Here is a 13,739-nt window from a genome sequence, read left to right as displayed (position 1 = left end):
ATTGGACCCTATCAGAGCGGCTTTAGACCTAGCAAATCCACCATTGACCAAATATTTGCCCTGCGGCAAATCTTTGGGAAGACTTAAGAGATGGAGATCCACACCTACCACCATTTTGTCGATTATAAAACAGCCTTCGACAGCCCGCTACGTTCAAATACCCTTCAAAGCTCATTCGGCTTTGTAGAATTGTAACGTGAAAATTTTCACATACATATAACAACACCAGCGGTCTACCCTAACATCACAGTAGCAGTGGATCAGCATTCACTTAACGCACATTCATCTGCAACTGTCATGGATTGAAGTCATTCGCTTGCTGTAATCAATGCACAATAATTGCCATACACTTCATACCAGCTTAACCTCAAGTATTTTAGTTTTCGTCGTTTTCGTCTGTCTCACCTGGAAGCTTCACTTTCCGTCCCACACAGGTACTTCAGTAGTCTGCCCCCACAGGAAGATCGTAGCAGTAACTATTGTAGCGTTGGTTAGTTATCACATCGTCGTGCCCAATCTTCATCAGCCGAGCTCAATCAATACGTTCCCGATCATCACTAAATCGTAGACTTAACCAACTTCTTCGTTCCCGTTTATCGACAGCTGTCATCGATCATTGTCCTTCATCAGCCGAGTTCACGATCATCGTCAGTCGACGTTAGTCGAGTTTTCGAATCCTATCATATCGTCGTCAGCCAAATGATCAGCAATCAACACGTTCCCGATCATCGTTAAATCGTACGCCACACAGCTTCGTCGCCACAACCAGGGCAGAACCCGATTGTCAATAAGGCTCGTCGTTCCCGATCATCAACGCAGTTCGTTATTAACGAACATCGTCGAAACTGAAACATCAATCAACATCATCGTTCCCGATCATTTCTAGCAGCTAGTTACCTTACTACAAGCCTATCAATAGTCCTTAGTGAGTCCTTACGTTACAGAATTACATTAACTGATACCCGTCCTCAGTTAAAATAGGATAGAACCTCTCCGAAGAGTTTAGTACGAAAGAGGTTTCAGACAAGGAGACGGCCTCCCGTGTGACTTATTCAACATTCTGCTGGAAAAGGCTATACGAGATGCGAAGGTCAAAAGAACTGGAACAATATATACAAACAGCCATATGATACTTGCTTATGTCAATGACATTGCCATCATGGGAGATCGGTAAAGGAATTAACAGATACCTTTGAAAAAGTCGAAAGGGGATCTGCTAAAGTGGGTGTGGGGGTAAACGGCTAAAAGACCAAGTGGATGGTGTCGACGCGCAATGCGTCCATAGAGCTCGGACCAACTGTTCCTATAATTTTGAGGTAGTAAAAGACTTCGACTACCTCGGCACCGCCATAAACACAACAAACAACATCAGTTCTGAAATAAGAGAAGCAACAAACAGAGGGAATTGGAGATTTTTTCTAAGATCGGCTTATGGAACAAATGTTCCGTAATCGGCCAGCTAAGTAAGTTCAATTTGTTACGAAAAAAACATTAAACTTTTTTCAACAGAGTACAAAAATTCGCTTAATTTTATTTACAAATAAATTACAACAACTAAATTCGTTTCTTATAAACTAAATGCTTATTACTACAACAACAAACAATAGAACTTTCAACCACATTTAATGAAGGTCATCATGACATCGCAAAAAACCATGTTTCGATTTTCGATATGTTGCAATACGTCCCGGTTTATAACCGCAGTCTACCGAAACTTTACCACGAACAACTGTGCGTTCACTTTCCACATTTGTCGAAGAGGAGGAATACGAAGAACGAACTTCTTCAAAGGTGGGATTTTTATATTCTTCTGGAACATAACCCAACTGTTTGTATGTCAAACGGGGTGGTTCATCATCTTCTTCTTCGGCATTACTGGGCTCTTCATCTTCCACCTCGGGATATTCATCTTCCACAGCTTTAGCATTAGAAAGGGGCACCTTTTTCTTGAGTGTTATAACTTCACTATTCAGTGCGTAGAGATTTTCTTCATTCACCGAAGACATAAAGATTTTGGGTAAGCCATCAATGGGTTTTTGTACAAATCCATAGGATAATTTGGCTTCGGGAACTTCAATAGCCTTGCCAGCCTGTACGGCTAGGCTAACGCTAATCGGATCGGCAGGTGGTGAATTATCTTTGTAGGAGGATGATACATAACTGGTCCTAAAGTGGAAAGAGAAAAAAGGGGGAAAAGTTAACGGGATATTTTAGTTTACTTTTTTATTTCTTGTTTTGGACATAACCTACTGTGGTCCGGCATATGAACTGGAATAACTGGATGAAAATATTGTTGGTCCTGAATAAGAACTGGAGGTTTCCGTACACTGGCACGATTTCTTCTTTTCCTGAAATTAAATAAAGAAGATGATTAATATTAGCTGAGAGGTTTCGGGTCACTAGTCAGAAAGCAAGCAAATTATGTAATTGAAATCAGAATCAATTCGAAACAATCGTCGAATAGCTCTGAAACTGAAATTAAGAGAAAATTTTGAACTTTTGCACGGGAGGTACCTCAATTATTATCGTATCAACGTGTATACACCCTTGTTAGCCTCAAAGTTCAGGGTGTAAAACGTGGCATCGAACTGCAATCATAAGAGAAGACTCTGAAATTCTCTTGCAGTTGTGCAGCCCGAATGATTGGACGTGTTTTTGTAGCATAGCGAAAAAATACTAAAACGATTCGAATAAAACAACAACGACTTTTTCTGTGCAGCTCGAATAATGAACTGAATCTGTTAGTTACGTGGAAAAGTTGTTGCTTAATCCGCGTATACGTGAATATTGGACTGTAGTAAAGTAGATATTGGGAATCTGTTGAGACTTCTGCGTGGAACGTTTTTAAAGTTATGTTAACTGTTTTAATTTTTTTCTGTTGGATTGATTCTCCCTGCAACTGATTCTGACACTGGGTAGGTTGTGTCTACGCTCTGCCTAATATTGTGTTCTTTGGTGTAACGGTGGCTGGTATTCCATATGCCGAACGAAAGATGTTGTTGGCATTGAGGTTTCTGTGACTGACAAGCTGGGATCAAAGGTAATGGCATTCTAAAAAAATGTTTTCATAAAATGAACTTGAAGGTTGTAATGTCCGTAGAGGTAGTATGCGACTTTTTATTGCTCCATGGAAGGCAGTACTAGTTGTTGAGGCCAGATTTAATCTTATCCTGGGGAGAGTGATGTAAGTCTCCGTACATAGACTACAAGTATATTAAATAGTTCAGATTTGTTGCACTTAGACATAACGCAATGGGTGTAATAGTATGCACACCCGCCATGCACGAAAGGTCGTGGTCCGATTCCCCGGCTAGGCTACATAAAATTTTTAACAGTTGCAAAATACCCCTCAGTAATGTTGGCGACGTTTCCTGAGTATTTCAGCCATGTAAAACTTCTCTTCAAGTGGTGTCTTAGGACACGCCGTTCGGAATCGGCGATAAACTGTAGGTCCCACATCATTGAGCTTATATGAATCGGGGTGCACTCATTGATATCAGAGAAGTTTGTGGAACAATTATTAGACAGAATTCAAACGTCTCTTGATCTAGACACCTCTCTATATATATCATCGGATGCGCGGTATGTACTTGAGTTTGTCGACACTGTGATGGGGCTAGCCATTTCGCTTCTGATGCCATAGCCCCATAAACTGCAGGTATTTCGGCATTAGAGGGCTTTAATGGTATCGTTCTTTATGGAACGTGGATGGCGAGGGGAATGTGAAACAATAGCGTGAATGTTTTACGTCTTTCGCTTTGATAAAAGGACCTTATTTTAGCGATGGCTATGTTAGGGGGTTGCCGGGATGTGGTTTGTGACCGTGCTATAGTAATTGTGGGTAGCGACATTGAATAAACCATTCTGTTAAGTAGCTAAGGGCAGCCAAGGAGTTTGGGAAGAAGTTGTTGGCTAGAATCTATTTATACCCTCAGTCTTTAGGCTTAAGAGGGTATACACTTTGATACAACCAAACATGTGCCTCATCGAAATAATGAGTTTAGACGAAATATGTTTCAGACAATTTGGAGTCGTCCATCGGTCTGTATGTCTGTTTGGGTGGCTGGTGAGCACAATAACTCTCCAACGAAGCAATCGATCTTGTCCAACATTTTGTCCAAACTTAGTTTATGTTCGAAAATCTTACCTCCGGTATCTCCCCAAAAGTTCAAAAATGTTCGCTAAATGGTGCGCACGATAACTCTCGAAGGAAGTTACCGAATTGGTCATAACTTTGCATATGGTAATATTACATCCAGGCATAGATCGTGTTCGAAATTATATCGGTCCTTCGGGTACCTCCCACACAAAATTCCGAAAATGTGAAATTTAAGAGCTCCTCTCGTATCGTTTCGAAATTTTTTCAAAAGGTTGTCTTCGCAGCCCCCTTTACGACGGGATTATGAGATTATGTCCCAAAAGCTCCAAAAATCCTTAACGGCATTTTTTATGGGTTCAAACTTTGTACATCGTATTATTTCATCTAGTCATGTCTCAGGATTGAATACGGACTTTATCGGTCCAGTCCCTCGGGTACATCCTACACAAAATTTGGGGATAAGTGCAGCTCGTCTCAGCTAGTTTTGATTATTTTTTCCACAAAGTTCTTCTTGCGGGCCCTATTACGACGAAGAGCAAGTCCATACATCCTAAGACAATGGCACGAAATCTCTAAAAAGCTTGTCGACACCAACTAAACAGGGTAGTACATATGATAACCATAGAAGGGAGAAACCGATTTGGTCCAAACATTGTACATCGTATTATTTCTTACAGCCTCGAATTATGTACGAATAGTGACTACATCGAACCACACTTTCGGTTACCTCCCATGTTTGGAACATGTGCCGCTTAAGGACTCGCCTGGGAACGTTTTTAAATTTATGGGAACATGTTGTGTATGTGGCCCTAGTTAAGAGTGTACAATATATTTGGGTGGTCATATCCATACTTCCATAATGGGCCCAAAACTCAAAATAATTCTATAGACGTTAGAAGTATTGTATTTCCTTTTTTTCTTTAGGTCCGAGACTGAGGGTATATCTCTAGAGTCAAGCTCAAGCGAAATAGATCTGTACTGGGGAAAGTCTTCTTCTCCGCTTCTTGCGCGATGTTTTCGCAAAATGTTGTAATCATCGCAACGAGCTTTGTTTCCAGGATCACGGCGACCATGATGTTTTTCATAAACTCCACAACTTCGCTAACCTTATTGCGTAGACCGTTGCAATTGAATTGCAGTAATGATGCCTTTCCGAACCGCTGAACAACAACTTGTGGTGTTAGAGGCTGCGTTGGTTGTTTTTGGAGTAGACTGGGTGGCATCTCGTATTCCGACGACAAAGTTGGAGACATTGTACATCTTGTTATTTCTTACAGCCTCGAATTATGTCAGAATAGTGACTATATCGACCCACCCTTTCGGTTGCCTCCCACACTAAGTTTGGAACAAGTGTCGCTTAAGAACTCGCATGGAAACGTTTCTAAATTTCTATGCGGCCCTAGTTAAGACTGTAAAATTTTTTTGGGTGGTCGAATCCAAAATTCCTGAATTGGCCCAAAACTCAAAAAAAATCTATAGATAGGTCCGAGACTGAGGGTATATCCCTGTCGGCACAGCTGACTGTTACTTTCTTACTTGTTTAAAGTAAACTTGGCGTTGTAGCCTTATCTTAGGTATATGGGTACAGTACTGCTTCTTGCGAGTAATTGTCCGTTAAGCATTGGTTTACACTCAAATACAACTTTTTCTTTGTCATTCTCAAAGACAACGACCTAAACGCCTGCCCATGTGAACCTCACGAGAGGAGAATTGTTAAACGTATGGGTTGACGTGACACTGCAAATGATAGCTAACCTGGTAACCGGGACCATTATGCAAACTCTTTTAGTTAGTTATACCATTAGTGTCCTTCAAGGCACTTTAGATGACTACGCCAGCATTTTGAACAAGTGGATGAGAAGCGTAAATTATGTAGTCCTTGACCGAGTACGCGGATATTTGGTCGTATGATTGAGCGAATCAATGTTTGACTTTGCGTAATGCTGGAGATTTAAGATTTATACAGAACAATAGTGATGATTCCTGGAGAATCGAAGCATTAGACTGATTTATAGGTGTTGCATATTGGAAAAACGACAACCGCATCGGAGACGTGTGGAATGTAGGCATCTTTCTTTCCAAGGTGGTAAACTTAATTTCTCTATGCCACAGCATCGGTTAGTAAATTACCAGGTATTAGCTGGTTGGAAAGTAATAAGTAATTCGTCTGTGTAAAGGCCTCGACACATAAGAAGCCTCGAATTCTTGCTGAAGTCATATCTGATAAAAGACTAAAGACCAAGTTCGACCTGATAAAAAGATTTCAGAATCACATTTAAATTAGGTCGAACTTGGTCTTTAGTCATTTACCAGATATGGCTTAAGCAAGAATGACATGCTTCTTGTATGTCGAGGCCTTAAGGAGTAACCCTCGTTCGTATCCCTATGCCTGGAAGAGAGGATTATGCTTGCGAGGCTCAATAAGGGCTGCAGAGGTACCATGAACACGGATGCATGTGTAGAATATACTGAGAAACGTCCTTGATTTGTTGGTGGACTTTTAGGATAAATTTTTGACTTCCTGAAATCGGGAGTCAGGCAAGCGTTTTCTCTTTCATGGAGAAAGGAGATATTGTGTTATGGCAACTAGTGAGATGGTCTGCACAGATTTGGTCGATACTACTCTCAAAAAGTGCATTCCCTCACAAGCTCCCATGATGCATGATGTATACTATTCTGCGGGAGTTAGCGACCGTTTTTTAGATCATTGCGTGTGCCGATGGCCTGCTTATCATGATTGAAGGGGTTGTTCCGGATCATAATTGGGCTAAAACCATTCTTGTTACTTGGGCAATTGGCGTTCCTCTGTGGCAACGATGATGGGAAGAGAGGTGGAGTTGTCTAGTTGATCTAGAGCTACTCGTTTGAACCTTTGGATCTCTCTACCTACAGATCATGAAGATCTTTCCTTAACTACCTGGGTTGGAGTAGCCACCCACTATATTGTGGCAGGGATGCTTACAGTGACAAAAAAACAGGTATCGCATCGGCAACATCTTGTTGTGGTCCATTGGTGTCATGAGGAGGATCCCTGTAGCAGTCTTCGGGGAGACATTCTGGCATTGCTTACCACATACCGGCCTATTAATTTATAAGAGGTCAATCAGCTTTCTTTGTCAGTACGTAAACCGTAATTTGAGAACCTTTTTCCCATTTGTGATCTAGCTCTGGTCTTCCTGTGACTTGCCCGGACAACTTAAACATGCTGCTGAACGTTACACCCAATATCTTGTTCAGGTGGAGCCTCATTCCAGCCGTCCAAGTGATGAACAGTGTGGCAGTGGATTTAGCGACGAATATTTTCGTATTCTTCAGATGGAAGAACTGCACTTAGTCAGCTATGTAGACATTTAACCGATACGCCAAAATCCTGTAATCATCCGCAGTCTTCTGTATGTCTTGAGAAGTTTGACGGTTTCGAAGGCCTCCCATAGGTCAAAAGCCACCGTGACTGTTTGATCGCACGGCCTGTTCTGGTTCAGTCCTCTACTGATATGTGCAGATATGGCGTGTAATGCATACTGTGCATTTTCTCGAATCGATGCTGATGTTGGGCAACTGAGAAACAACTTCTCATCATGGGGAGGTGTAGTGCCTCTGCAATCTTCGTTTCTGGCAACAGGAGGAAAAAAGGACTGCACGGTTCACCTCTGTTGGCATCATTACCTGGCTTGAGTAGGTGGGCCACCCTGGGAACTTTCCAAGCTACTGATACAATATGGGTGGCTAACGATAGATTGAAGATACGTGTCAATTATCCATCCAGTTGCTTAAGCCTTATCATCGAGGTTCCGCGTAGGCACAACGCTTTGAATGATTTCTCTTCTGGGATGACTTCTGCAAAATCGCTTGGTGGTACCTCCCAAAATCTTTTTGCCCTATCACTCTCGGGGTGCTCTATAAATTGCCGTTTAAAATAACCGACACAGGTTCGCGGATGTATCATTGTCACGCCGTGAAAAGTAACAGCCGTTCTCTCATCCTTCTTTCCCGGATTCGAGAGTGATTTAACCGTTGTCCACAATTTACTGTACTAATATTGCATTGCTTTAGGTGGTCTATCCACTAAATAAGTTCCCTAACTCTTAGGTATTCAGGGTTCGAACGACAAAGCGCATCACTCTCATTTACTAGTGCCTTCCACTCTGCTGGGCAATTTGGTCTAATTTCATGTAGCGAACGGCTGCAGCTGTGATAATATCCCGGAAGATGCTCTCAGTTACCCGAGGATCTGAGAGAAAGTTCAGCTGTCAGAAGCGGTGATTGGTATATTCCCTACATTCTTGTCAAACAGTTTTTGCATGGTTAAAAAAAGTACGACGGCCTGAACCTACGAATTCGGGAGGTATGTTAACAGACACGATGATAGGGAGGGAGGTGGTGTAAACCAAGACCAAGATCAGACCGGATGCCACAATAGAGATATTTGGCTCGCTGTGACAATCTCCTTTTACCCTAATAGGAATGTCTTCGTTCAGCGTGAAAAATGTGGAGCTAGCATTTGCTTGGCCAGCGCTGTACCCTTCTGGTCGATGCCTAGGAGGGAATACCAAAGCTCATTCAAGTCCTCTAGTACCAGACGGTTATTGCTTTTAAAATATCACACATATAACGCAGCATCAGACGTATAATAAGCAGCTCTACCTCGTCAGTACCACACTTTACTCCTATCCCCATATATTTCATGTATGAGTCACTAGAGTCAAGCTCAAGCGAAATAGGTCTGTACTGGGCAGGCTGATGTATAATAAAGGAAAGTCTTCCTTCTCCGCCTCTTCCGCGATGCTTTCGGAAAACGTTGTAATCATCGCAACGTTGCAAGCTGCAGGTGGCGGCGAGCTTTCTTTCCAGGATTACGGCGACCATGATGTTTTTCCGACGCATAAAGTCCACAATTTCGCTGACCTTATTGCGGAGACCGTAGCAATTGAATTGTAGTAATGATGCCTTTCCGAGCCGATGAACAACAATTTGTGGTGTTAGATGCTCCGTTGGTTGTTTTTGGGGTAGACTGGGGGGGGGGCATCTCGTATTCCGACGACTAAGTTGGAGACATACTGGGACATGTTCTGGCACAACAAGCAGCAACATACCTATCGCAGTCATTCTGGACGCCACTAAGGACTTAACACCCTGTTCCTTATGTATTTATGCCTGCGCGGTGCACGGCGTTTCTGCTGATAGGATGACCATAGGAAGGTGACATACTAATTTATTCGTGACCCAATGTTCGCACAAGATAGCCAGCTGAGTTTTGTGGGTGTGGGATAACTTAGGTCTGATAGCATATACGGAATAGCAACAATTGTTCTTATGCATGTTATGGCGGATTTTTAGTTGTTTATATAGTTTTGAGCATTCAAATCTGCTAGGAGAAGAACTGGCCGGAGACGTGATGGTAGTTGCTGCAAGAACTCGATCGACGAAAGCTGGGGACTTAAACCACATATTATATACTGGCTATGTGGTTTGTCCCATCTTAACATATGGATGCCTGGTCTGGTGGAAAGCGCTCGAAAATACGACATACCTAACTAATGTGGGAAGTGTGCAGCGGATGGCTTCTCTGTTAATCACCGGAGCTGTAAGAAGTACACCACAAGCGGCCATTAACGCGATCCTAAACCTTCCACCTATGTATGTGATGGTTAAATTGTAGGCCTCCCGGAGTGCTATAAGACTAAATGAGATTCAGGCATGGCAATCTTCACAAGTAGGACACGCAAGCATCTTAAAAGCGACCGGTCAACAGGACGGTTCTAAAGTTAGCGACTATATTGCGCCAGTGTTAGACTTTAATACGGCGGAAATCTACCTACCAGAGAGAAAGTTGAATGGAAGCATGGTGAACCCTTTCGCGAATAGATTGGCCATCTACACTGATGGCTCAAAAATGGAGAAGGGCACCGAATCAGGAATATACTGTGACGAGCTTGGTATTCGAGTGTATTTCAAGCGGAAATCTTTGCAATAGTGAAGGCACCTGTATTAATCGGCAGCGGTTTAGTTTGTGCGGATAGGCAAGTCGTCCAGGCTGTGCTAAAAGCTCTTAAATCCTGCACAATAAAATCAGAATTTTTTCACAAGTGTAGACGTTTACTTGGCAACATTCAAAACTCAGTTTGAGTTTGGGTACCCGGACATTGCAACATTGGGGGAAATGAAATCGCCGACGAACATGGCTCGCACAGGCTCACAATCTGAAAACATTCAAACAGAATATCGTGTGAGGCCGCCGATGTGTCACTTCATTGGAGAGCTCGTAAAGATCTACTCGGATATATCCGGACGAGCTTGGTATGAGGAACCGAAGTGTCGGCTGGCGAAACTTATCTGGATAGTTATATTGGCACGCAGAACTCTATTAGGGATACACAGGGAAATGCTATAATCGGTTTTTCGATCATTCGGTTTTTGTGAAAGAACTAAAACTCGATTTTCGGTTAGTCGATTATTCGAGAGTGTTGAAAAAGTCGACTTTCGATTAATCGGTTAATTAATTAACCGATTATAATCGACCACTTTCGTTGATGCGATCCGTGGTGGTTATATGTATAAAAAAAGTTCCGTTGGTTACGCGGTTTTAGCGCACCCAATAGGCAACTACGACTAATAGTCGACTTCGTTTAGTAGCAGACTACGAATAATAATGGAATACGACTGATGGTTGACTACGAATAATAGTTGACTCCGTCTTCCGAAAGTCGACTTAGAATAATCGATTATCCGGTTTTCGAACATTCAATAGTCGACTACGACTTTTAGAAATTTTACGGCTAATAACCGATTAATCGATTAACCGAAATAGATTTTACGTATCCCTAAACTCTATCCCTACTCTCGCTTAGTAAGTTCGAGATTAAAATCGCGATAGGTATACTCACGGGACACTGTCGCATCAGGTCAAGAACTTGCAATTGGGATGGTATCGGCAGTGACTTCTGTGGCAGAGACCATTGGGTGACTACGGAATCTCTACCTTCTCTGGAGTCTCATCAACAGATCCTGCAACCCTTGTCCGTTTTTCAAAGTCGTGCAAATGACTTTGGGAAAATAGTGCAAGACCCACACAAAATTGAGTGTATAGTTTTTAATGTGTGATTATGATAAAAAATATTACAAATTTTCAATTTTCCACTCTCTACAATCTGTACAATTTACGCTTTCTACCTCACTATCTTCTACTATGAACACTTCGTATTTATGCCTCTATTTCTTTCTACATTCAGGATGAACACAATAGACCTATGGTCTCCGAGTGAAGCGGCTATGATGAATTATGGCCGCGCATCCTTAACTAACCTAAACCCTTTACATATTAATCTTCACCTTGCGGTTATTGTTGAGTCATTAGCTCGATGTCGGTGCGGCGTTATTTTCCACTGTCCATCTCTTGCCGACCTGTCTTGATAGTTTCCTTTTGTCTTTTGGGTTGAGATGTGTGTTACAGCTGTAGGTGACGAGTCCCGGACTGTTTTGAGTGCAATAGGTATTTCTGTATACGAAGCCTGACTGCATGCTACATTGTAGTACTGCGTGTGTCAATTGCTCTTTCCTAGATCTGTGTTCTAGCCTGGCAGTTCGTGTTAACCCCATTTGAAAGAGCATCGCATCACATCGTATGTGTTCTGGACCCAAATCTCGAGTAGATTTTCGACTCGGTTGTGTTGCATTTCAACAGTGTTACATCAGAAAAAGTAACAAATAAGGAATGACGACAGAATGCAATAAACAGTTACCACGATCTGCGCCATTTCGACTTGCTCGGCACGATTTTTAAAGAATTTGACGGGTGTGACTCATACGCCTAATGTGACAAGAAATAATTTTATTTTCTGTATGAATTTTAATAACTGAAGGGAACATTAAGGTCTGAGCGCTGCTTCACAGCCCCACGCAAAACTTCAAGAAAAGTAGAGAAGAAGTGGTACGGAATTCCCTCTGAATAAACTCCGTAAATTAAGCAAAGAATGCACTCGTCATCGCCATTGAATTCGGTAAAGAGAAATCATGGAGATCTTAATGAACGCCTGAGAATTCATAACTATACTGTTTTTCCTATTGTCGTATTCCGAACCGATTAAAAAGGGCTGCACATAATCCGTTTGTACATTCTTCATCTGTTGTAGCCATTTCACTTCTTAATATTGAACATTTACTTACCGCTTTAATTTTCGGCAGTACAGCAGGTTCAATTAATTTCTTGGTACACCAGCATGAATCTCCGATTGGCTCCACATTTATTTGTGGGTCATCGTAATGCCTCTGTTTGGGTCGGACGGCACGAGGTCCCTCACAACCAGAACAATAATCAGTACCCTTTTCACTACAAACACATCCTGCGTCTAACTGGAAAACAAGAGACACAAGTGATTAGACGCCTTCTTAAATCCGAATATTTATTGCAAAATTCTACCTTGGAGGGTAATAGTAACACCACACAACACAAAATGCTTAGAGACACCATGCAGTTATGGTTCAGCAACATGATTGTAAGTAATCCTTTCTTTGTAGCTTGTTCTTCTGTCCCGTAAATAACCTCAGTTTGAGAATATATTTTCTTCCGCTAGAATTTAACCTTCACTTACTTTTCACATTCAATGTTCACTTGTTTCTGACAAATGCTGAAATTCTATCCATTAACCTATGTCAATCCATTCTTCGAAAACGAATTGTTTATCATCCGTAAAATTCGTGCAGTGCAGCTAAAAACTTGCTAGCCAAACAGCCACAGTAGCTAACATTTGTTAGATAAAAATTCCCGGTCGTTTTTTCGTCTATAACGACGACAATGCTCCGTGTTTCAGCAGAGTTTTTTCTGTTTTGGTGTGAATAATTTCAAGAATTTCTAAAAAAATAATGACAGATTATTAACAAGCACAAAAACACAGGGGGACTATGGCTCACCCATCATTCGCTTTGATGTTAACATACGTTCAACATGTACTTCGTTGTTCTTCATTCAAGCCATTCGTGGAGATAAATGTCGTCTCAAAAGTCAGCAAAGGGTTTTTTCGATGGAATGGTGTTTTGACAAACTAGAAAAGTCAAGAATAAGATAAAGGGTCTAAGTACAAAATAGGCCTAAGGTTAAAGTTGGCTGAAGTGGGTGGTAATAATAATGATAAATATTTTGTATTTGAATACTCGAAGGCAAATGCAAATCAATAAAATTATTTTTCTGTAATTTACTCACGTAAAGGTGCTAAAATGCTATTCGGAAACTCTTATTGAGTATCGTAAGAGATGACAACAACCCGAATCGGTTCGTTCTGCGTCGCGACACGCTTTAAAACAACAACCATACAAACAAAATGCAAGTGATGCCAAGTTTGCTTTTGAAAATTAAAGGCGATTTTAAAAATTAAATTGAAATTTAAATTTAATTTAACGCCTGGCACGACAAACAACGGACTGGTTATGCCCAGGTAGAGAAGACTATAGTTTCGGTCAACCCCACTTGACCTCATCAGCAAGTCAATTTTAACTACATCTCACTTTAAAAACCTTGATGTTTTTAAAATTTAAAGGGATTAAGCTGCATATGTTCCCATGTTGTTATTGTAACAGTGTTTATTATGCTCAATCTGGCTATGGATCTATCTCCAGTTTCAGGAAAGTGGCTGCTTCGATGGGATGT

At 41.5% G+C, this 13,739-nt stretch overlaps 1 protein-coding gene across 1 annotated transcript; it reads right to left on the bottom strand.

Annotated features, from left to right (window-relative positions):
- Positions 1-1,497: 1,497 nt before the first annotated feature.
- On the bottom strand, positions 1,498-13,137 carry Cp7Fa (Chorion protein a at 7F). The gene is made up of 6 exons (XM_073973520.1): positions 13,007-13,137; positions 12,688-12,947; positions 12,516-12,622; positions 12,263-12,448; positions 2,251-2,348; positions 1,498-2,166 (listed from the first exon to the last, which is right to left on the bottom strand). Exons 3-6 carry the CDS (start codon positions 12,585-12,587, stop codon positions 1,623-1,625), a joined length of 900 nt encoding a protein of 299 aa, XP_073829621.1. The 5' UTR covers positions 12,588-12,622; positions 12,688-12,947; positions 13,007-13,137; the 3' UTR covers positions 1,498-1,622.
- Between the last annotated feature and the right edge of the window lie 602 nt (positions 13,138-13,739).

The sequence above is a fragment of the Musca autumnalis genome, unplaced genomic scaffold (assembly GCF_047663935.1).
Source record: "Musca autumnalis isolate F117 unplaced genomic scaffold, ASM4766393v1 scaffold_3, whole genome shotgun sequence".
Taxonomy (NCBI): domain Eukaryota; kingdom Metazoa; phylum Arthropoda; class Insecta; order Diptera; family Muscidae; genus Musca; species Musca autumnalis.
Note: the sequence above shows the minus strand (reverse complement) of the source record. Positions and strands in the feature narration are given on the sequence as shown.